Source organism: Eutrigla gurnardus, assembly GCF_963514095.1.
Source record: "Eutrigla gurnardus genome assembly, chromosome: 8".
NCBI classification, from domain to species: domain Eukaryota; kingdom Metazoa; phylum Chordata; class Actinopteri; order Perciformes; family Triglidae; genus Eutrigla; species Eutrigla gurnardus.
In genome coordinates this window covers 13,482,383-13,503,771 of record NC_139922.1, presented here as the reverse complement: position 1 = coordinate 13,503,771, position 21,389 = coordinate 13,482,383, and the positions used below count along the sequence as shown (strand labels likewise).

The 21,389-nt window shown below is 45.8% G+C and overlaps 2 protein-coding genes across 4 annotated transcripts in view; one reads left to right on the top strand and one right to left on the bottom strand.

The window, feature by feature from the left end:
- Positions 1–21,389, bottom strand: part of ribc1 (RIB43A domain with coiled-coils 1) — a 119,351-nt gene that overhangs the window by 89,690 nt on the left and 8,272 nt on the right. The gene's annotated exons all lie outside the window — the stretch shown is intronic.
- The window catches only part of l1cama (L1 cell adhesion molecule, paralog a), a 37,556-nt gene that overhangs the window by 13,180 nt on the left and 2,987 nt on the right, over positions 1–21,389 (top strand). The window contains exons 2-26 of one of the 3 annotated variants that reach the window (XM_084015073.1): positions 7,629–8,011; positions 9,223–9,237; positions 10,765–10,867; positions 11,387–11,589; positions 12,491–12,616; positions 13,018–13,188; positions 14,566–14,680; positions 14,846–15,030; positions 15,614–15,745; positions 15,845–15,991; positions 16,075–16,186; positions 16,521–16,681; positions 16,832–16,991; positions 17,247–17,371; positions 17,477–17,578; positions 18,076–18,273; positions 18,359–18,429; positions 18,506–18,731; positions 18,836–18,951; positions 19,334–19,550; positions 19,846–19,968; positions 20,161–20,337; positions 20,449–20,562; positions 20,678–20,827; positions 21,252–21,383. In XM_084015073.1, coding sequence (XP_083871199.1) covers positions 7,879–8,011; positions 9,223–9,237; positions 10,765–10,867; positions 11,387–11,589; positions 12,491–12,616; positions 13,018–13,188; positions 14,566–14,680; positions 14,846–15,030; positions 15,614–15,745; positions 15,845–15,991; positions 16,075–16,186; positions 16,521–16,681; positions 16,832–16,991; positions 17,247–17,371; positions 17,477–17,578; positions 18,076–18,273; positions 18,359–18,429; positions 18,506–18,731; positions 18,836–18,951; positions 19,334–19,550; positions 19,846–19,968; positions 20,161–20,337; positions 20,449–20,562; positions 20,678–20,827; positions 21,252–21,383 — 3,514 coding nt within the window. In that variant the 5' untranslated portion in view covers positions 7,629–7,878. Of the gene's footprint in view, positions 1–7,628; positions 8,012–9,222; positions 9,238–10,764; positions 10,868–11,386; positions 11,590–12,490; positions 12,617–13,017; positions 13,189–14,565; positions 14,681–14,845; positions 15,031–15,613; positions 15,746–15,844; positions 15,992–16,074; positions 16,187–16,520; positions 16,682–16,831; positions 16,992–17,246; positions 17,372–17,476; positions 17,579–18,075; positions 18,274–18,358; positions 18,430–18,505; positions 18,732–18,835; positions 18,952–19,333; positions 19,551–19,845; positions 19,969–20,160; positions 20,338–20,448; positions 20,563–20,677; positions 20,828–21,248; positions 21,384–21,389 lie in introns of all 3 variants that reach the window. The other 2 variants (XM_084015072.1, XM_084015074.1) reach the window with 2 other exon arrangements.

Here is a 21,389-nt window from a genome sequence, read left to right as displayed (position 1 = left end):
AAGAACTGAAGACAAAGACATTCTCAAAAAAAAATGTAATGTCACAATTTCGAGTTGTTTCTTCAGTAAGAATGATTTTTCTCTCACAGACATTGCATCTCAAACGTCTAACCTGTTGTGATGGAGGTCGTAGGTCACGTACACACACTCCGCCCTGCTCTTCGGGGTGTGGCGTGCCGATTGTCCCTGCGGAGGCAGCCACGTGTCCTTGCGTGTCACACAAGTCCTCCAGTGCTATGCGGGCCACTTATCACCTGACCCAAGGGACCACTCCCTCCCTCCCTCCTCCTCCTCCTCCTCCTCCTCCTCCTCCTCCTCCTCCTCCTCCTCGCTGTCTGCTGAATGACTGACTGCACAGCTCCTCCTCAGACCTCACCACCTGCAACAGCCGACACAAACCGGCCCCCGCCTGCAGCCCAAACATGCACACTCGGGCACACATATGCTCCCATTCACAGCCGAGGCTCAGCACATTACTGTAGCACGACAGCCCTCTCTCCGAGCCTCATACCGCTTTCTCTTCTGCGGCTTCATGCTGTGCTTATGCATAGCTGACTAGAATAACAATGTGAGCTGTATGGAAAAATAAAGGCACGTAAATGCTTATGTTTTGTGCACTTACATACATATGCTTCAGTGGCAGATTTCCCCTGATGCTGTTGCATGCTGTTTGTGTTGTTGCAGCCGGTTTGTCATCCAGTGTTAAGCTGTTGCATTTATTTTCACATACTATACTGATGTCAGCTTCTTATTTACTGGTCTGCCCGGCTCCAGTTTGATCCCCAAAGACTTTACTAGCACACACACTAACACATACATTAAAATCTCCCTTTCTCCCGTCTGATCCTCCTTTAAGTTGTAAGAAGGGCTGCATATAAACCCGTTTACTGAAGGATCTCCACTGAGCTTCAAATCACACAAACAGCACATGTCACAAAGGTAGAAAAAGAAGAAAGAACGTGGCAGCGAAGGTCAAAATGCACGTCAAATAACAACAATAAAACCCACAAGTGAGGCAGAGGAGAAAAAGGGAGAGGCTGACTGTGGGAGATAAAGCGAGAGAGAAGGCAGGGGCTGCAGGACGGAGGAGGAGGAGACATAAAAAGGAGCGGGGAGGGGAAGAGAGAAGGTCACTCCTAATAGCTTTTCCACGTAATTTCATAATGTCGTAATTGCCCCTATTTACTCAAGCTAATGGCGTTAACTATCTACTGTACACGCTGAACCTTTCTGCCACAAAAAAAAGTATATTTTCGTGAGCTGAATGTGTTCCTCCGGCACACATGGTGCATAACAATGTGCCCGTGAAGACGTTTGCGGTGCATGGGGGCGCTTGCATGCATCGCATCTTATCTCCTGCATGACACGGAGGGTGTGTCCGTAATTACTGCGCTTTGTGCTGCAAGCGCAGAATCTGGCTGATGCTGCTGCTAATGAAGCAGATGACGCCCACAGGCAGCAAGAGGACTTGATGCATGTTTGTGTACATACAGAGTACATATGTCCCTCATTTTGTGAGCAGAAATGATTTATTTTCTTTGTTGTCGGCTGGGTTTATTTTTCCAGCGAGACCAAACCGTCTTTTACATTTTTTTCTTTCAATATCTATTGAGATTCCATGTGAATTGAAAAGAGAGAATTTAATTTTGCATTTTAATGCACATTTTGTGTCCATTAACCTTCAGTCTTTATACAGATGTTTTGTCTATACAAGCACACAAGTTTTTTCCTTTTTGTTTATTGATACTATACATCTCCATTTCCTGTGAGTAACTGACTGACAAGGAAGCTATAAGCAAAGTACCTTATCAGTTGTGGCCTTAAGTGAGCAGCAGCTAACATGCTAGAAGCAGAGAGAGAGAGCTGGAGGCAGCACTCCATCTGTAAGATCGCCTCCATTAGCTGACAAGAGAGATTAGCTGACCTGCTGACACACAGGCTGATCTTTACTGATACACACTGCACACACAGACACATGCAGGGAATCTGATACACTATTACATTGGGGGTAACAGCCCGGTTTTTGATCGTTACAGAGCTTTTACTGGTCAGTAATCTCATAACCAGATCTCTCCCTTTATCGGTCATTTACTTTCTTCCCATCCCACTTCTTCCTCCCTTTGCTCTCCCTTCCCTATGCATTTTTCAGGTTTTTTTGTTGTTGACTTTGTAGTCAGTCCCCCCCTTTGATCTCCCACCGGTGTTGCCCTTCTTTCTCCGTTTTCCCTCCTCCATCCATCCTTCCATCTACCTCTCCTCTCTTTCTCCAGTCCTCACGGATGTTTAAATGAGTCCACTCCCATCTCCTTCAATTATTCACCACTTCTTTTATTCTACTATTACCACTGTGTCTTAAGGGGAAAAAACATCAATAAATAAATCACGCCAGAGGTAGCTTCTTTTGTAGTCTTGGCAGTAGAAGGGATGACTGTGTTTGCTGGTGTACAAAGGAGCGGGAGAGTAGAGAATTACAGAGGACCTTGGGAGTCTTGTACTTTTATTTTGTATTTTAACTTTCAGTTGGGCGAGTCTGTAAATTTTAAATGTTTAATCTAAGTTACTTAAACACATTCTGCCAAGTTACGATGTTGTGTGTGTCCACGTCTGCTTAAATTATAAATGTGAAGACATCCAGTATTTGTACTTATACTTGTATACTTGTACACTTGAATGTGTGTGTGTGTGTGTGTGCGTGAGGGAGTGCCGGTGTGCAGAAGCAAATGAGTTAGTGTGTGTACGTGCGTGTGCATATGTAAGTGATACCGCAAACCTGTTAGTGTCCATGTGTGTGAATAACTGAATTTGTATGTACAAGGGGGGGATGCTGTGTGGAGACCCTGTTGTCATGGCAACTGAGAGAGAGAGAGAGAGAGAGAGAGAGAGAGAGAGAGAGAGAGAGAGAGAGAGAGAGAGAGAGAGAGAGTTGCCCTCACAGCTCCTCTGACAACCTTTATTTTCTCCAGCTTTGTGTCACTCCAGTATTAACCCCTAACCCTTGACAGAACAATGGGGGGGGTATGGCTTCTGGTGCACACCCTATATCGCTGCATTTGACACTAGTGGGTGTAGCCAAGCATCTAATGGCGAAGCTTATGGTAACAGTGGTATTGATAAATGTGCTGTCTGTGTATGCTGATTCCAGATAAGCTATAGCGCTGCAGCTTTTCTTCCGCCGGTAAATTTCCATTTGGAGCTGACCGCGGATCGCTGGTCTTAAAACACGTTACGTGGCCTTTTAAACAAAGAGTACCAACATGGGGGAGATATCAGTGTCCCACTGTGGTATAAAGCAGCTTTTCCATTGGTTGCACATTTTAAAATTAATCAGCTGCACTGCTTATTGTCCAAGCCAGAGGGAAAGGTGCTGACTGTAGTAGGAGGAGAAGGAGAGGAGAGGAAGACGGACGAGGAAATGTACTGTGAAAAGTGATCGGAGGGGAATTGAAGAAAGCTTTTAGTGTCAGCTACCAAGGGGACTGAGAGAGGGGAAGAAGAAGACTGATAAAAAGGTGACAGGAAAATGGGCACTCATCGTTCTCGGACAGTTCCTATTATAGGTTTTGGCTTGCAGTCTAGAAAACGTGAGAAAGGCTTGTAGGAAATGTAATCATCACCGCGCTCTTTGATTAAAGACATGTCTTGGTTACGGAGTGAACTGTGGAGCAGAGCAGAAACAGGTAGCCAGTAGTATTTCACATGATTTGTGGTCTTTTTCTGCTGTGGTCCCGAGACTTGTCTCACTGCAACAGGCTCATGCATTAAGTATGACCCTGCCAGAGAGAGGAAGAGGGGAGGGGGGTGGAGGGAGAGAATCAGACAGCCTCACCAAAGCCACCAGGTATAGATGGACAGCATCGCTCCGGGAGCAAACCAAATGTATGGCGAGGGGTGTGAATGAATTATGAATTTGGGTGAATTTAGGGCAAATTGTGCCGACAGGAAGGGGATTTCTATGAATAATTCACTCTGTAGGGGGCCTGATCATCTACCCCCCACCGGCATCACCTTGTTTCTCCGACCCCCACCCCCCCGCCTCACTTTTACAGTGCATTGACCCTCATAATCTCTCACTGCCTTTTTTCCTATCAATCAATTTCTCTGAGCGAGTGCCCTCTCTTTGTTTGTGTCTAAATCAGGCCATCTTCCCCTGTCCCTCCGTCCGTCTCTTTTCAGTCTGATGTTTCTTCAGACAGACTAACCCTGGGGGAAGAGTAGGGGGTAAAGGGGGGCATGTATTCATTTATTTTGTTTGCCCCCCCCCGTCCTTCCGTCCCGCATCCTCTCCCTCTACACATCTTCACAGCTGGAGGTAGTTAATATTTAAAAGCAAGGCATGACAGGACACAAGACCTGCACACATGTTTGAACACACATGCACACGCACACGCACACACACACACACACACACACACACACACACACGAATCGAGCAGCATATCTAATCAAAGTACAGAGAAGCTTTCAACATGAACATTTGCATGACTGTGTTAAGAGAAAATACAGCCGGCTACATTCATCAGCTCCTCACACGAATGTGTAAGGATATGAAGCAACTGGGAAAGTCTCTCATGTATGTGTGGGTGGTTAACACGATGGGGATTAGAGTATGTGTGAAATTCAGAACGGGATTTTTATGTTGAGGTTTGATCTCGTGTACATTGCCCCCTCCTCTCCACTGATCGAGCTACAGGATTCAAACTCCTTAGCAACACGCGATGTATCTACTTAATACTAATTACTACGTTTTGCAAAGGAAGGAAGGGTGCAATTTTCCATCTAATCGTTGATGAGGGCTACACACCACGCAGCAATTAAATCCGACTAATGATAACAACACTAACAGCGTAATGCAAAATCTTTGGGTAATTTGTGTTTTTGTAAGCAAAACGCCTCAAAGCTGGAATTCATGAATTATTGAAATAGCTGCAAAATTGACGTGGTCGATTTGCCTCGTTTGATACATGGCCTGTTTTTTTTGCAGTCAGGCTTTCTTCTGAAAAAAAAAATAAACGAGACGACCACGCCCTAAAATCTCAACACAGCACTTCTCGCTGTCCAATCTGCCTGTGATTGAACGACTTCTGATGGTGCCCGTTGACATCCTGGTGGTCATAATAGTTTTTAAAAGCACTCAGAAACATGGCGGGTCAGCTCAGCTCAACTGCAGGCAGCCATCACAGACTTGACCTTTGACACTGTCCAATGAAGCAGGTAACAGGGCTGGGATTGGATCACTGACAGCTGCACAGCGGACACCCTGAAGGAGTGAAATCAGGCATTTGCCTCGATGTCAGCGCTTCTCACCCCTGTGATAATGGAGCTCCACCAGGCTCCATGCTGTGCACACATCTCAGTGTGTGTGTGTGTGTGTGTGTGTGTGTGTGTGTGTGTGTGTGTGTGTGTGTGTGTGTGTGTGTGTGCGTGTGTGTGTGTTCAGCAACTTTGGTTTGCTGTGTTAGGTTCATTACATGGCAGCCACTTCTCTCTTTCTGTCTGTCTAAGCCTCTCTCTCACTCACTCCCCTCCCAACCCATTATAGTGTTCCCCTTTACTGCTCCTACTCAACATGCTGGAATATTCTTTGGCAAGGTCTACCTCCCGACCCACTGGACCATGCCCTTTTATCAGTCTGATCTCTTCTGTCAGACCACACGAGGTGTGTGTGTGTCTTTCTGTCCGTCTATCCATGCATTGCCGGCCTCTTCATATGTCTGTTACTCCCCATAAGAGTGCACCTGATTGTGTGCCTGCACACACGCAGCACCAATCCCTTGGTGAATTGTGATTGGCGGCACGACAAGCGACGGCGTGCCACATTATTAATCAGCATCCTGATTTGCTCCACTTGGCTGTCTCTCACAGCTCTTTGGAGGGGGACACTGACAGGCAAGCTCCACTCTTAGATCGCATTAACACGAGCGCTAATACCCCGACTTGCTGCCCCTGCTCCGTTCATCTGCCTCCAATGGCATTTTTGAGAGGCCAATTTTTGGACCAGATCACTGTAATTGGCCTCCCGTCTCCAGAGGAAGACAAGCACTAAAAGCGGCTGATAAAAGGAAAGGAGGAGAAGATGAACAAAGAAAAAGTGAACAAATGATGCACACTGATTAAAAGAGCTTGCACATGTGTGTGTATGTGTGCAAGTGGATGAATAGGATTAGCGTCACAGCTGTCACCCTTTGTCATCCCTCCTCCTCCTCCTTCCAATCCCTCCACTCCTCCTTCCAATCCCTCCACTCCTCCCATCACCTCTCACCCTCCCTTCTCCACTCTGCCTCTCTCCTCCCTCACCTCCACCTCCACCTCTCCTCTTCAATCCCACGTTTCCTCTTTATCTTCCCCTTAAGTCGTCCCCCCCACTTCACCCCTCCTCCCTCCCCCTCTTTATGTGCTTGCAGTGCTGTTCTTCTGACAAAGCGAGCAAGTTAGTGTAATGGCTCATTTAATCCTAATGCTGTTAGTTTGAACTGCCTTATTAAGGGCTCAACTCTTGCTTAGTCTTTAATTTCATCTAATTTGGCTCCGTTGATGTACACAAATCCCATACTCATGTTGTTCTTTTCCATACATTGTTCAATATATTTCAATACTTTCACTGAGCGACATGGAAATCTTCCCCATAATTAACCGGCCAGCCATTACCCACTAGATAACAGAAAATGGATGATAATCACAGCTCTCCATCCTCCTCTCAGCCACCACTCCATCATCTTCATCTCCTCTCTCCTCTCTTCCCCCCCCCCCCCCCGGCATTCATCCATTCATTCTTCAAGGTCACCCATCACTCCGTTGTGGCATTGCCAACAAACAGCAGCGCGCAGAGCCAGAACTCTTTCAATCAGGGCGTCACTGATTCAGAGCTGCCAAACAAGCATCCTCTCTCTATTATCGCCATTTTCTTTTGTCTCACATGTACCTCTTAATCATGGTGTGCTATAACAGCTCTTTGTGTGTGATACTGAGCAGTGTAAACAGTCAGCGGGCTGCGCCACGTGGTGCTGCGGGGGAGGACAGCCTGCATGTTGTGGCGAGGACTAGATCCAAGGGTACAGATGGAGAACGGATAGACTCCTAGCAGGGGTGGCTTGCCTCACTCACCATGACTGATAGCATCTTTATCGCACACTTATCACTGCTCTATCACCCACGTACACTACAGACTGTTCAGTTCGTGCAAAGCAGCCCGGACCAGTTAACCTAATTATCAACTATTTGTTTGTGGGCCTTGTGTTTTTTTTATTATCTGATTTGACACTTCATCAATCTGCGTTAATCTGTCCACGGCCCATCTGGGTGCTGCGAGGCTCTGTTCAGCTTCTTGTTGTGGTATTCTGTCCATCTGTCCCGCTGACTGGCCCGTCCATATGGGCCACTGGTCATGTAATTAACCAAATGGAGATCTTTTTGTTGTTGTTGCAGGAACATCTTCAGTGATAGGCATTTGTCTTTTTTTTGTTAGGCCGTATATTGCTGACCCTTGATTGGCGTCTCCATCCTCGTATAGATCTGACCACATGGTGCAGGGTCATTTTTCTCCCATTCTGACACATGGCCGTCTCTGCCCCTCCCTCTCGCTCTGCCACTTGTCCTCCCCTTACCTCCCCCCCCTCTCTTTTATGTTTCAGAGAGGACACCAGCAGGAGGGCGTGGACCTGACCTATAGAATAAAGGAGAAACGGGGAAAAAAAGAGAGAAGACAAGAGGGACGTACAGGGCATCCTCCTGGAAAAGAAACAAAGCCTCACACTTGCTCTGCACAAGTGTGTGAGTGTGTATGTGTGTGTGAGAGACAGAGAGAGAGAGAGAGTTTGCCCTCTGTGTGCGTTTTACTGTACTTGTCTGTGAGCAGGTGGGACTTTGATGGGACAGTGAGCAATGCCTCACACGCAGCGACAGCAGGTTAGCAGTAGGGGGCAGTGCTCCTCCTGCCCCCTCCCCTTCCTCCTCCTCCTCCTCCTCTCCCTGGCTGCCCAGCCCAGCCAAGCAGCCATACACATACCCTCCACCTGTGAGTAAGATTCATATCGTACCATTCACGACTGTAAGCCGAATGCTTCCATAAGGTTCAAAGATCTATTTGTTGTGTTAATTACGTTGTTGATTCATCAAAGCATGCTAATAACGATCTTTCATCACAATTAATTAGTGCAATTGAGCAGAATGAACATGACTTTCTCCTTCGGTAACCTCAGTATTCAGGGTTGGATTGCACCATAACGCTTGAAATACTGCTGTGTGTCTAATTACTGGGTAATTGATCCCCTCATACCGCATTGATTAGTCCCACTATTGATCTGGTTTCCTTGGTGCAAACCAGAATCTGATTGGGGAGTAATTTAATCAACAATTGAGTTATACAACAGAAATCCAGCAAGGTTTTGTCCTCACTCTCTCTCATTCCTCCCTCCTCCTCCTCCTCCTCCTCCTCGATGCAATATGTGGGCATTAGGAATACAGCTGAGCTTTCAAGGCCCTGCAGGGAAATTGATCTTCATCTCCTCTGCTGGTGCCGGCTGCCCACAGAGCTCCGATAGAGAGAGGGGGGTGGGGGGGGGGGAATATTGTTTCCACTGCTGCTTTTGTTGTTCACTCTAAGACTACTTGCAGTGAGTCACCGTCCTTCAACGCCCACGCAGACTTCAAAAGTGTGCGTACAAACAAGACATCGCACGCGCATGGACACACATGCGCGACCCGTAAATGTTGATGAAATGCAGTAAATCTCCCGGTCTAATTCCCAAAGGGGGGGAGGTGACACGGAGGTGAGACGGTCAGGGAGGATGAAGGGAGGATGATGAGGAGGAAGGAAGAGCAGGTCAACAATGTAAAAGGTTAAGGTGTCCCCTGCCTTTCAATTAGTGAGCCTCTGCCCTGTCAATGAGAGTCGATGGGACCGTGATCGGGATCAATAAAGGAGATGCGTGTTCGAATCTGTGTCGAGAAGGCCAGGGTTAAAGCTACACTCCATTACAGGAGACATTACACTGTTTTATCTATCTATCTATCTATCTATCTATCTATCTATCTATCTATCTATCTATCTATCTATCTATCTATCTATCTATCTATCTATCTATCTATCTATCTATCTATCTATCTATCTATCTATCTATCTATCTATCTATCTATCTATCTGTTTCTATCATCCTTCTTGTTTACTGTAACTAAGATGTGTTTTCCCTCATTGCCTTTTCTCTGGCCACCACTGTGGACTAACAGACCCCATAAATGATCGTAAGTGCTTTTAACTTTATTGACGTCGATCTGTCTTAATGCAGTTTCTGGCACAGGTTATTGTGCAACACTTCCATAATATCAGAGAGATTATTTTCCATCCAGCACACGTTGAAAGTTCTGCCGCACTGTGCTGCACTTTCATCAAGCACTAGTGTGCATTTGCTGTGTTATGCTTGCATGTGTGTTGGTGTTTATGCATTTCAGTATCACGTGTGTTTGTGCGTGAGGGTGTCTGTGTGTGTGTCTGTTGTGAATAGTTTCTGTTTGCTTTTTTCCTGTATGTGTGTGTGTTCAGCCGTCATCGGTTCTCCGTAGGTGAAATCCCTGTAGGAGCAGGCAGGAGGAAGTGTGAGGAGCTGCTGTCTGTGAGGAGGCAGCAGGGCTGTCAGATCAAAGACACTGGGAAATAAAGGGGAGTTAGAGCACTAAGCACCAGCTCCTCTCCTCCTGCTCTGCCAATAATGGAGCTGTGCCTGCAGCCCAAAACTTCAATTTGATCAGCTGAGGAAATGGGCTTATTTCCTCTATCATTGGGAATTCTTTCATCAAATCACTCTCCCTATCAGTCTCTTTCTGACTCTCCGTGAATCTACCCCGTGTTTGTCTTTTCCCCTCTGTGCCCTGCTTCTCTGTTGCTCTGCGTGTGCTCTCTTTTTGCTGCACTTCTATCCATCTCCCCTGTCGGCTCAGCTTTCCACCCCTGCAACCTCCCCTCCATCCCGTGTCCTCCTTTACCTATTTACCTACATATCTATATTCATCTTGGGCGTCGTCTCCTTCCCTGAAAGTACAAAAAAAAAATATCTCCACATAGCTTCAGTGTTAAGCTATGTGCAGATTTACATTTCTGTCTGGAAAAGCAGAACGTAAAAATAAATCCAGGCATGTTGGCTTTTATGAGCCCGTTACCGAGCCGTTGCTTTATGACTGTTTCAGACAGTGGCGACAGAAAAGGAGGGACCTCTTCTGGTGGTCATTACTTTATTTCCCCCTTTGAAATCCCTGCTACATTTCCTCACAGACTCTCGCCCTCCCTCTGCCTATCTCTCAGTCTCACAGGGAGCACAGTGCCATATATCTCTTTTACATGAACTCTCCCTCTTAGATTCTGCTACATCAATTCCCTTTTATTTCAGCCCATTTTCCCTGCCTGCGCTCTCACTCTCACTCTTTTCTCTCGGCCTACATTACATCTCTTTCTCTGGGGAGTCTTTTTAAGTGATATTGACTGAATGTACTTATCGGCAGCTGTTAAACTATGAAAATTAGAGTGGTATCTCTGGTTATTCCGTGCTGTTTGCTAAGACATTACCAGCAGCCACGGAGACATGCTTCTTACAATGGGCTGATTTATATATTATGTGTCACAGCCGGAGTTATTATAGCAGCATGCGGAATGAAAGCAGGTCATGCGAAGACTGCAGCATTATTCTTAGTGCCATATATAGGTGTGTTATACCATACGCACACCTGCTTTATAACTGGTCTTGACAACACTTACTCTGTTTTTTTTGGTCGTCGCAGTCAAGAGGCCTCCAATGATCACCATGCAGCCGGGGTCCGTCACTGTCTTTAGTGTTGAAGACCTTGTCATGAGCTGTGAAGCCACCGGCAACCCTCCACCCATGTGAGTCCACCCACACCCACACACACACACACACACACGGTCTGAAGATGCTATATTAGACATGGAGGAGCCGAGCCACTGGTTATTCTTTTAGACAGCTGAAAACGATGACCTTCCCTGTCCTTGTTCAGCTGACATCTACGCATTAGTATTACATGAGAGCACAGCTTCTACCAGTCGGAGTTCTCGTTGCAACAAGGGATAAATGTCATTAAGCCCTCGAGCTATCTTTTCAGAGTGTCTTGGCTGCTCTGAAGTGGAAAAATGCTCCAGTTGCCAAGGAAAAGATGAATATCGCAATTACATAGCACACACTTATGAGTCCCGCTGGGACATCTCCTGTACATTTTGCATCACTTCATCTGTGCCCTCCAATTCAGTGACAATCTAAAGACATCTTGTGTGCTTTTCAAAAACATCTCTTTCAAAGGCATGGAAATCATTGTTTTGACTTTGATACCAGAGTGAACACACTCCCATCAGCTCTACTGTTTCTTTTTTTTTGTTTCTCCGCTCAAGTTTCCGATGGACAAAGGATGGGGAGGAGTTTGACCCGGGCAGCGACCCCGAGCTGAAGGTTTCTGAGGACTCTGGCTCATTCGCATTCTACACACTCAGTAATTCTATGGACAGCCTGAAGCAGTACCAAGCCAAATACGTCTGCTATGCATCCAATGAGCTGGGGACAGCTGTCTCTAACGAGGCCATTGTCACCACTGATGGTAAGAACTGACCACTGACCAGTTACAGAGTCATTACATTCGACGGTCATTTGAATATTCAGATTTTGTCACGCGTGAGCATTTTCTGATTGGTAATTGTTTGGCTTTAGCCTTGAGAGACAAACCCACCATTTAAAATATTAACACACTAATCAATTCTCCTCTCATATGTGTTCAAACAAATTGCGTCACATGTCTTTTATAGATGCCAGTTTCAGGGTTAGGGTTCCTGTAAATGCCGAACGGAGCGGTGTTTGGTTTTTAATCAGCAATAACAGAGCGATTCACAAAGTTGTAGGCTGAGCCATAAACCTTTTCCTTTCCCTGCTTTATAGAGAGCTCATTTGTTAGCAGGTGTGGGCTCACACTGAGAGCTTAGAGCACCGCCACCCAGAACATAATTACATGCAATGATAGCGTACACTCATGCACGCACACGCATACATATGGGCCTCTGGGCAATAGTGAAGAGCACCTCAGTGTATCCATCCACCTGTGTGACTGGCTCTCTCCCGGGCGACCTCCTTCCATCACAGTTTCCCTGACAACGGTTTCCCCAGAAACGCTCTTGAGTTGATGCACTCTTCGGTAGCTCCTGTGGGGTTATCAACAATGGGCAGTGGGGGGGGGAGGAGGGAAGGAGGAGGGGGGAGGGGGGGGGAGGACAACCTGCTGTCTATTATCATGCTTAACATCCTCACATTTTTAAAGTTCCTCAAATGGAGATTTACAATTTATATTCCCTATCCACTACATTGTGTGTTTTTAGTTGATGTATGATGTTACATGACTGTAAATGTATGCACAGGTGGTTGTATACATGTTTGAATATGCACGTATACAATATACGCAGACTAACAGGTGTGTGTGTGTGTGTGTTTCGTGGCTTACCTCCCTTTAGTTCCCCCGACCCAGCAGAAAAAAGAGAAGAATGTCTTTGTGAAGTCTGAAGAGGGGAACAGTATGATTCTGAAGTGTAACCCCCCACAGAGCTCTATGGAGCCCATCATTCACTGGATGGACTGGAGTGAGTACATTACCTTTCTATCTTTCCCGTCCATTACATCCTTCCTGTCTCCTCAATAAACCCGCTTAGACTATCTAGCCATTGTTGTCCACAGACCACAGTGAGGTAGTTCATTGTGTATTTCTGAAACAACATTATCTTTTTTTTTTTCTTTCTCAATGCCCATAATATCCTTTCATGCATTTATCTGTCTCTGGATGTGAACAATTTACTTACTCGTACTCTCTGACGTCACTTTATCATCTGTTTTCTCTCATCCTTGTATCTCTATGCCTCCCTCTTTCACTCATTATTTTATCCTCTTGTTAAGCTCCTTATTTTCTCTCCCTCGTTTCTTATTTCCCCGCTGCCTCTATCTGTCATCAATGTGTCACTCATGCCTTCTCTCCTTCTCTCCAAAGGGTTACACCATATCCAGCTAAGTGAACGGATAGTGGTGGGGAAGGATGGCAACCTATACTTTGCCCATTTGACAACTGAGGACAGCAGGGACGACTACACCTGCAATGTCCAATACCTGGCAACACGCACCATTCTGGCTAAGGAACCCATCACTATGACTGTAAACCCCTGTGAGTTTTGTCCTGGATCCACTGACTGGTTACCAGTGTTGGGAAAGTTCAATTTCTACATGAACTAGTTCATAGTTCTTTTTTTCAATATGTTGCTGCAAGCTATTATTTTTCAAAATGATTGCCACAGCCTATATAGAACCATAGACAGCAATTATTTTATCAGTTTTAACACTGAAAACTATGTGTCAGATTTCATCTTCATATCCAATTTTGAATCCTTATCCAACCAGGGTTTACATTAGAATTGAGGGGACAGCATTTCCCCATTGTTGCTTTAACACTTGTCCCATCCTCACCGCGACCTTGTGATAAAACTCGTTTAAACGAGAATACGACGCCTCTTTGTTACTTTGACCCCTACACGTTGCTGTCGCCTCCATGCTGTTTTTTGTTTTGATGACGTATCCGGCGGTGCGACACTGGCGGCTGGTGTTGCCAGATTGGGTGTTTTTTTCGCTACATATTAAGGCCTGTTTACGATGTGTTTTAGCCAGTTTTTTTTGCCTGGAAGGCTCTATGCAAATCTGGCACCCTATTGAACGAAGTTAAACGAGAGCGTGCCGTTCATTGACATCAGAATGAACGCGTTCACAGTAACGTTCATCAGGCAGAAATATAGTAGGTTCAGTTCACGTTCGACCAAAATAGGTCTATTAGGTCTAATAGGTCTAAACGCGTTCATTGAACTATCGTTCAATGAACGCGTTCAGGCACAACGCTGCTGGTTACAGTAGACTGGACTGAAAATAAACGAGTTGGCATTTTTATCCTCAGCCTGCTTTTTTAATTTTGTAATTTTAAGGAAATAAAGTGTGATGGGCAATTTTCATGCCAATCCATCCAATATATATAATAAATATATTTACCCATTTAAAAGCTTCAAATGTAAACCTATATGTCCGAACGTCATGGTAATTCATATATATTCAGTCTGAACCAAGTGGTGTGTCGACCAATCATCCAACAGAGGAGCATGTGGTGGCGTGTTGTGCTGCTGACCGAAGCACCACCATAACCAGTGGTAGTAGCATATCCGGTCACAGAGCTGACGGGTGGTCTATCACCTCCTCAGCTCAGCGGTAATGAGATGCAGCTCACACTGAGATGTGGCTGCCAGCATCTGTGGCCCGACTAGAGGTCAGATAGATGAGCATATGTTAACATGGGACCTGTATGTGTGTGTGTGTGTGTGTGTGTGTGTGTGTGTGTGTGTGTGTGTGTGTGTGTATGTGCAGGGTGTGGAATCCTTCTCTAAAGGATTACTGCATCTGTGTGTGAGTGTGTCAGAGCCTCTAAAGTTCTTGCTGTATCAACCCCACAGCAATTTGAAAATGACCCATGCATGTATGAATCTTTCCCTCCGTCTTTGTCCAGCCAACTCTGTGCTGCGGAACAGAAGGCCCCAAATGCTGAGACCTAGTGGAAGCCACACCACTTACCATTCCCTCAAGGGCCAGACCATAGAGCTTGAGTGCATCGTTGAAGGCCTGTGAGTGTCCGTGTGCACATATTTCTGCCCCCGTTAATCACAAAACTCGAGCCACATCTTTTAATCAATCTAACATGGGTCTCTTTCATTTCTCTCTCATCTCCTCCGACCTCCCATGTCTCTCCGTCCCATCCTTGGGATGCCTCTTTTCTCCTCTCTCCTCAGTCCAACTCCCGATGTCGCGTGGCTGAGGAGGGACGGTGAGATGTCTGAAACTCGAATCAGTAAAGACATGTTCAACCGGCGCCTGCGCTTCGAAAATATCTCTGAGAGTGACGGGGGCGAGTACCAGTGTATTGCTCATAACTCCCAAGGGAAGGTCACACACACTTACACCGTGACTGTGGAAGGTATGTCACACACACACACGCACACACACACACACGCACACACACTGATATTGTTTGATTATGTTCTGTGATTTTACAATAAAAAGGTAACTTCTGTAATCCAAATTTACAGTTGATCAATTCAGTATCTGAAAAACAATGTGGATCACTTGTGATGTGTAATTAATTCTTCCCCTTTGTTCTTTGATAAAAGTTTATAAAGTATTAAAGGGCACTTGCAAAAGGCAGATAAAAAAAACATTAGTCAGATGCCTGACTGGGTTTTTGACCCTATTCTGGGTAAAATCCTACACTTTTCACAATGAACAAAGAAGACATTACACAACGGTCACAAGCTGAGTTCACTCTGTGACTAGTAATTAGACCATGACTTGTAAAATGGGTGGAATGCCCATTTTAGAACAAAAACAACAGTTTGGCGATCAGTTGATTCATTATGACAGCTTGTATGGAGTGATTTATTAATCTCAACCCATCAGTCTCACCGTGACTAAGTGGACTACGACTGGTCTGATGCTGTGTAGCTTAAGAATGTAATGTTTTTCTCCTACTGTGTGTAATTTATATATTCTGCCACTTGTAGCGGCTCCCTTCTGGATCAAGGAGCCACGCAGTCAGTTTTATGCCCCAGGTGAGACTGTCATGCTAGACTGCCAGGCAGACGGCATCCCCTCTCCTACCATCAGCTGGACCATCAACGGGACCCCCCTCTCAGGTGTGTGCATATACCCACCCATACGCATCTCAACACCACATAATCACACACTGTGCATGTGCTGACAACGTGTTTTCTTCTTCCTTTTTTTTTAAGCAGCAATCGACAAGGACCCCAGACGTTCCCTGACAGCAAGTGGATCAATAATCCTAAGAGACGTCAACTTTGGAGACACTGCCATCTATCAGTGCCAAGCCTCCAACAAGCATGGAACCATCCTCACCAACACCAACGTCTACGTCATCGGTGAATGTTTGTTTTGTCACGTATTAAACAGAGTTGTGTGTGTGTATGCCTGTTTCATTTCTTGTGTGTGTGTGTTGTTTCAGAGCTGCCTCCTCATATCCTGACTGAGGATGGGAACAGATACACATTTACAGAAGGCCAGAAGGCTTCGCTGGAGTGTGAGACCTTTGGCTCTCCTAAGCCTAAAATCATATGGTGAGGAACATAACCACCGTGTTCTATTGTGTTCTATTGCATTGGACAATTATGTATTCTAGCGTGATGAATTTTTCAAATTTCACAGAGGTGATACATTTGCGTAGGTAGCTCTTCACATGCATAACTTAACAGTCAAATACTGTTACATCTGGGCTATGACTGTGAATTTTGTCTGGCAGGCATCCAACCAAGCTTTGTTCTTTTGGGTGAAATGGTGGCAATTGAACTGAATTAATTGGCCCCCGCAGTCGCTGAAGAGCGCTTTATTTCTGACGCTGCTTGCCAAGTGTATTATATATGTTTTTCGGGGGCATGTGTGTGTCATCTGCAGGGAGAGCGACAGCACCTCTTCCCTTTTGGCGGATCCCAGAGTGAACCCTCTCACCAACGGGGTACTTGAGATCTCTAATGTAACCCACGACGACGAGGGCTTCTACACGTGCAATGTACAGAACACCAACTTGTCTATCAATGCTCAGCTGGAAGTGTTCAGTGAGTGGACGTCCACATACACACACACACACACACACACACACACACACACACACACACACACACACACACACACACACACGCCTCCTCTCAGCACCTCCTGCAGCTAGTCTCACCAGTCTCTGTGCGTCTGCTTGCTTCCTCCTACAGACAGGACAGTGATCCTGTCCCCTCCACAGGATCTGAAGGTACAGCGTGGGAACACAACGATCTTCACTTGTCTGGCCGTTGTTGACCCCAGACTTGGCGTTCCATCAATTAAGTGGAAGAAGGACGATCAAATGATCTTTGAGTCCGACAGTGACGAAAAGTAAGACGAAATTCTTTGCGTTGGATAACTGACAGTAATGAGGATAACATGAAAGACAGGGTTGTTTGTTTAGTTGTTTTAAGGTAAAATTAGAATAGACTAGATATTCCATAGACATTACATTTATTTTTCCAATATATTGTTCCAGTTGCGTAAAAATAGGGGACGACGGTGCATTGATAATGAATAAAGGTTTAGCCTTTTAAAAAGGGGGAGGGAGATAAGAGGATAATAATGATGACCACATTTCCACAGATACACATTTGATGGACCAGACCTGAAGATAGCTAACGTGGAAGCAGATGATGAGGGCATTTACACCTGTCAGGTTCACACAACGCTGGACATGGCCGAAGTCAGTGGCAGCCTCGCTTTATGGGGTAAGATCAATTATCATGTTCGGTGTGATGTTTAATCATTTTGAATTATTAAATGTATTATGATAAAACGTTTGGTGGTGATGATTTCGTTGTTGTCCCCCGCAGATCGTCCAGACCCTCCTGGCCTCCTCCAAATCACGGATCCTAAGCGCCATGCTGTCACCCTCAGCTGGACTCCTGGAGACAACCACAACAGCCCCATGCTAGGTCTGCACACACACACACACACACACACACACACACACACACACACACACACACACACACACACACACACATACTAACACTTAGATGCATACACATCTACACACTCATTCCTCCTCTTTTTTCCTTCTCTTTAATACTAAAACTGCTTTTATACAGATGGTGATTAGATTTTTGTGTTTTTCTGAAATTATTATTATTAATAATAGTGCCACAATGTAAGGAGTGTATGCACGGGCTCAGACACACAGCTATACAAATACAACTTTTCATCTAGTGTTACAGTCCCATATCATTCATCTCCCTCTGGCAAAATGAAAGGATGCTCTGTTTTTATTACCTGGACAGGATTGTTATTTGATCTGCAGCATCAGACTTTTGTAACGCTCAAAGTGTCTCGGTATGACTTTATCGCAAGTGTTTATTTTCCGTTTCTATTGCTTCCTTATTGTTCATATCCTGTCTTTCACTCCATCGCTATTTTTTCCCTCTCTCTGCAGAGTATGTCATTGAATTTGAGGACCAAGGTTCGAAGGAGAAGGGTTGGGAAGAGCTCAAGAGGGTAACGGGACACAAGGAGCGTGCTAGCCTCTCTCTGTGGCCCTACATGTCCTACCGTTTCCGGGTCATCGCCATCAATTATGTGGGAAAGAGTGGCCCCAGCAAGCCATCCGATATCCACAACACAGATGCCGCAGGTTAGAGCCAGTGTTTTGTAACCGCAAGCTTCATTCCCAAAGTGAACCCAGAGTGACTCTCTATGATACTTTTTTCCCATCACAGCTCCAGACAATAATCCCGAACGTGTAAGCACTGAGTCCAAAGACCCAGACACTCTGGTCATCACCTGGCAGGTCAGTGTCTAAAGCAGCATCAAGGTCATTTAAAAAAAAGAGTCTGTGTGTTATTTATTGCTGTCATTTGCTACAGGAAATGGACAAACGTAACTTCAACGGACCTGACTTCAAGTATCGGGTCCTGTGGAGGCGAGTGTTGGGCAGCGGGCCGAGCTGGCACATGAACTACACAACCAAACCACCGTTCACGGTCGATAACATTGGCAACTTTTCTGAATTCGAGATCAAAGTTCAGGCCGTCAATGAAAAAGGGGAGGGACCTGAGCCAGACCCCATCATTGGCTACTCAGGAGAAGATGGTACATTTTTTTTTTTTTTTAGAAAAATCAGCTTTTCTTTTACTGGGAATATTTCCTACTTGTTATTCATTCTAACACATCACCTGTCTGTCTTTGTCTCTCAGTTCCATTGGAGGCTCCGTTGAATGTGGGCGTCGTGCTGCTGAACAGCACTACCATCAAAGTGACCTGGGCAGCAGTAGGCAAAGAGACAGTCAGGGGAATACTGCAGGGATACATGGTACTGATCCTTTATCGACTCTGTTGTTTGGCCGAACATATTCAGCCCCTGTCCTCATGAATAATACATACTGTGGGTTTACAGCCGAGGCAGCCAGATCTTAGCTTGGCAAGGGCTCTGGAGTTCTTTCTAGTTTCAAGGTTGTGATGAGAAGAGCCTTTTTTTTTTTAAATCTGAGATAATCTCACCTTCACAATGTGTCACACTTGAGTGCTTACCTTTCTCTCTTTTGGGAATTTGATACACCAACCATTTTTTTTCATTCTTTTCAAACTGCTTTCAGTAAATCCAATTTTATTGCCATGAGAAAATGTCTAACGCAGAAACAGATCCATGGTTTCCTGCTTTCATTATTTCATCATGACTGATTTTGTGGCTCCAGGTCTACTTGACCAGAGCTGGCTCCAGGAGCCACCACCGAGGCCGGAGGTCCAGGGAGCCGGAGAGCACTGTGGTGTTGGAGACTGGGGCCAACGAGAAGAAGAAGGTGATCTATGAGCTCAGACCATACTCCCACTACAAACTGGCCGTCACTGCATTCAACAGCAAGGGAGAGGGACCCCGCTCTGAGGAGGTGCCCTTTGAGACTCACGAGGGAGGTGAGTATGAGAAAGTGTTAATAAAAAAAAATCAGGGGTGGATGAGGGAAGGGCAACGAGGCTGAGATGGGGGGAGGTGATAGATAGATGTTTAATTACAGGCAGGGAGAGACAAAGAGGTGAGGGGGGGAGGGATGGAAAATGGGTTACAAGTGAAGAGAAGGAGGGAGAAACGGGTGCAGCCAAACATTGAGCAAACAGATGTTGCAAACAGACAGTAGATCAAAATAGTTTAATAATAGCTTACACAGTCGGGAAAGTGCATTTTAATCAGGCCTCTTTGTGTTGCTGCTAGTTCCTGGTCCTCCCATGTCCCTGATGCTGGACAGCCCATCAGAGACAGAAATGACCCTCCGCTGGACACCACCCGAACACCCCAACGGGGTCCTTATTGGATATCTACTGCAGTACCAACAGAGTGAGCATCCCTTACTATGCCATGAAACAACCCACATCAGGCACAGACATTTCAGTTTCGCTTAATAAGTGCTTCTATGCTGCATAAAAATCGATCAACACTAAAACATGTCAAAGCATGGCCTCCTGATGCTGCTCGTCAGTCAGTCCATGTCTCACCCATAACGATCCATGTTTTCTCTGCTGTGCTCAGTTGTGGCGAGCGATGACAGCCCCATGCAGGTAGAGACAATCGACGACCCCACGGTCACCGAGCTCACCCTGAAGGGCCTGGACCGCCACAGCCACTATCGCTTCCTCCTGAGGGGGCGCACTTCTGCAGGGGACGGAGAGCTCAAGACGATGGAGGGCGCCACCACGCTGGATGGAGGTACCAAGCCGATTTACAGCGTCCTTCACCGTCACAGATCAGCCACGCACACACACAGGGTCCGAATGGACTAGATCAATAACTTGATTCCTCCGTCTGATTGTCTTGCAGTGCCTCCTGCCACGATTGACCAGTCTGTTGGGGAAAACTCAGTTAACCTCAGCTGGGTGGCCAAGAAGAGACACAGGAACGTTAGCTTCCAGATCCACTACCAAAACAAAAATGGTATAATGACTACACTAATAAGTGCATAATGAAAACCTCATTACACGCAACCTTAAAACCATTAGTACAGCTTGGGAATAGTTTCACAATCAAAGTTCATGTCACGTCTCTGCAGATGGCAGTGGTTGGAAGACAACGGAGAAGGTGAACTCGTCTCAGGCGTTCTACCAACTCCAGGGCCTGGCTCCCGGCTCTTATTATAATCTGCGCTTCACCTACAGAAACACCACCTTCTGGGAGACTAACATCAAGACAGAAGGAACAGGTACTCCGAGTGTTCTGCCTCCATTTATCCTCTCTTCTTTCATCTTCTCCGCTCTCTCTCCTCTGGGCTTCCCATATCTAAATATAAAGCCTGATCCTACAGAGAGTGCCTTGCAGTTCTCTCCACTGCCTGTGAAGTGCTTTCAAAGACTCGTGTGAAAAGAGAGCTTGGTTAGCCATATGAAATGATCCATTACTTATGTTTGTTTGGCATATTTTGCTGTATTCTCTGGTTCCCAAGTGTGCACTGCCACCCTGTCAAAATGCACAATGCTCTGCCTCCTCGCTCTAGATTCTTCTCCCTCTTTTATCGTGTTTCTCCTACTTTTTTTTTGCTGTTCTACAACTCCTCTTGTACTTTTTTATCCTGTTTCTGCATTAAAAAAACAAACGCCTCCAACCTCCCTCTTCTTTTCCCTCAGAAGGAGTAACAGAGGTGCAACCAGGTTTTGCAACTCAGGGCTGGTTCATCGGTGTCGTTAGCGCCATCGTGCTGCTGCTGCTCATACTGCTGATCCTCTGCTTCGTCAAGAGGAGTAAAGGGGGAAAGTATTCAGGTAGGT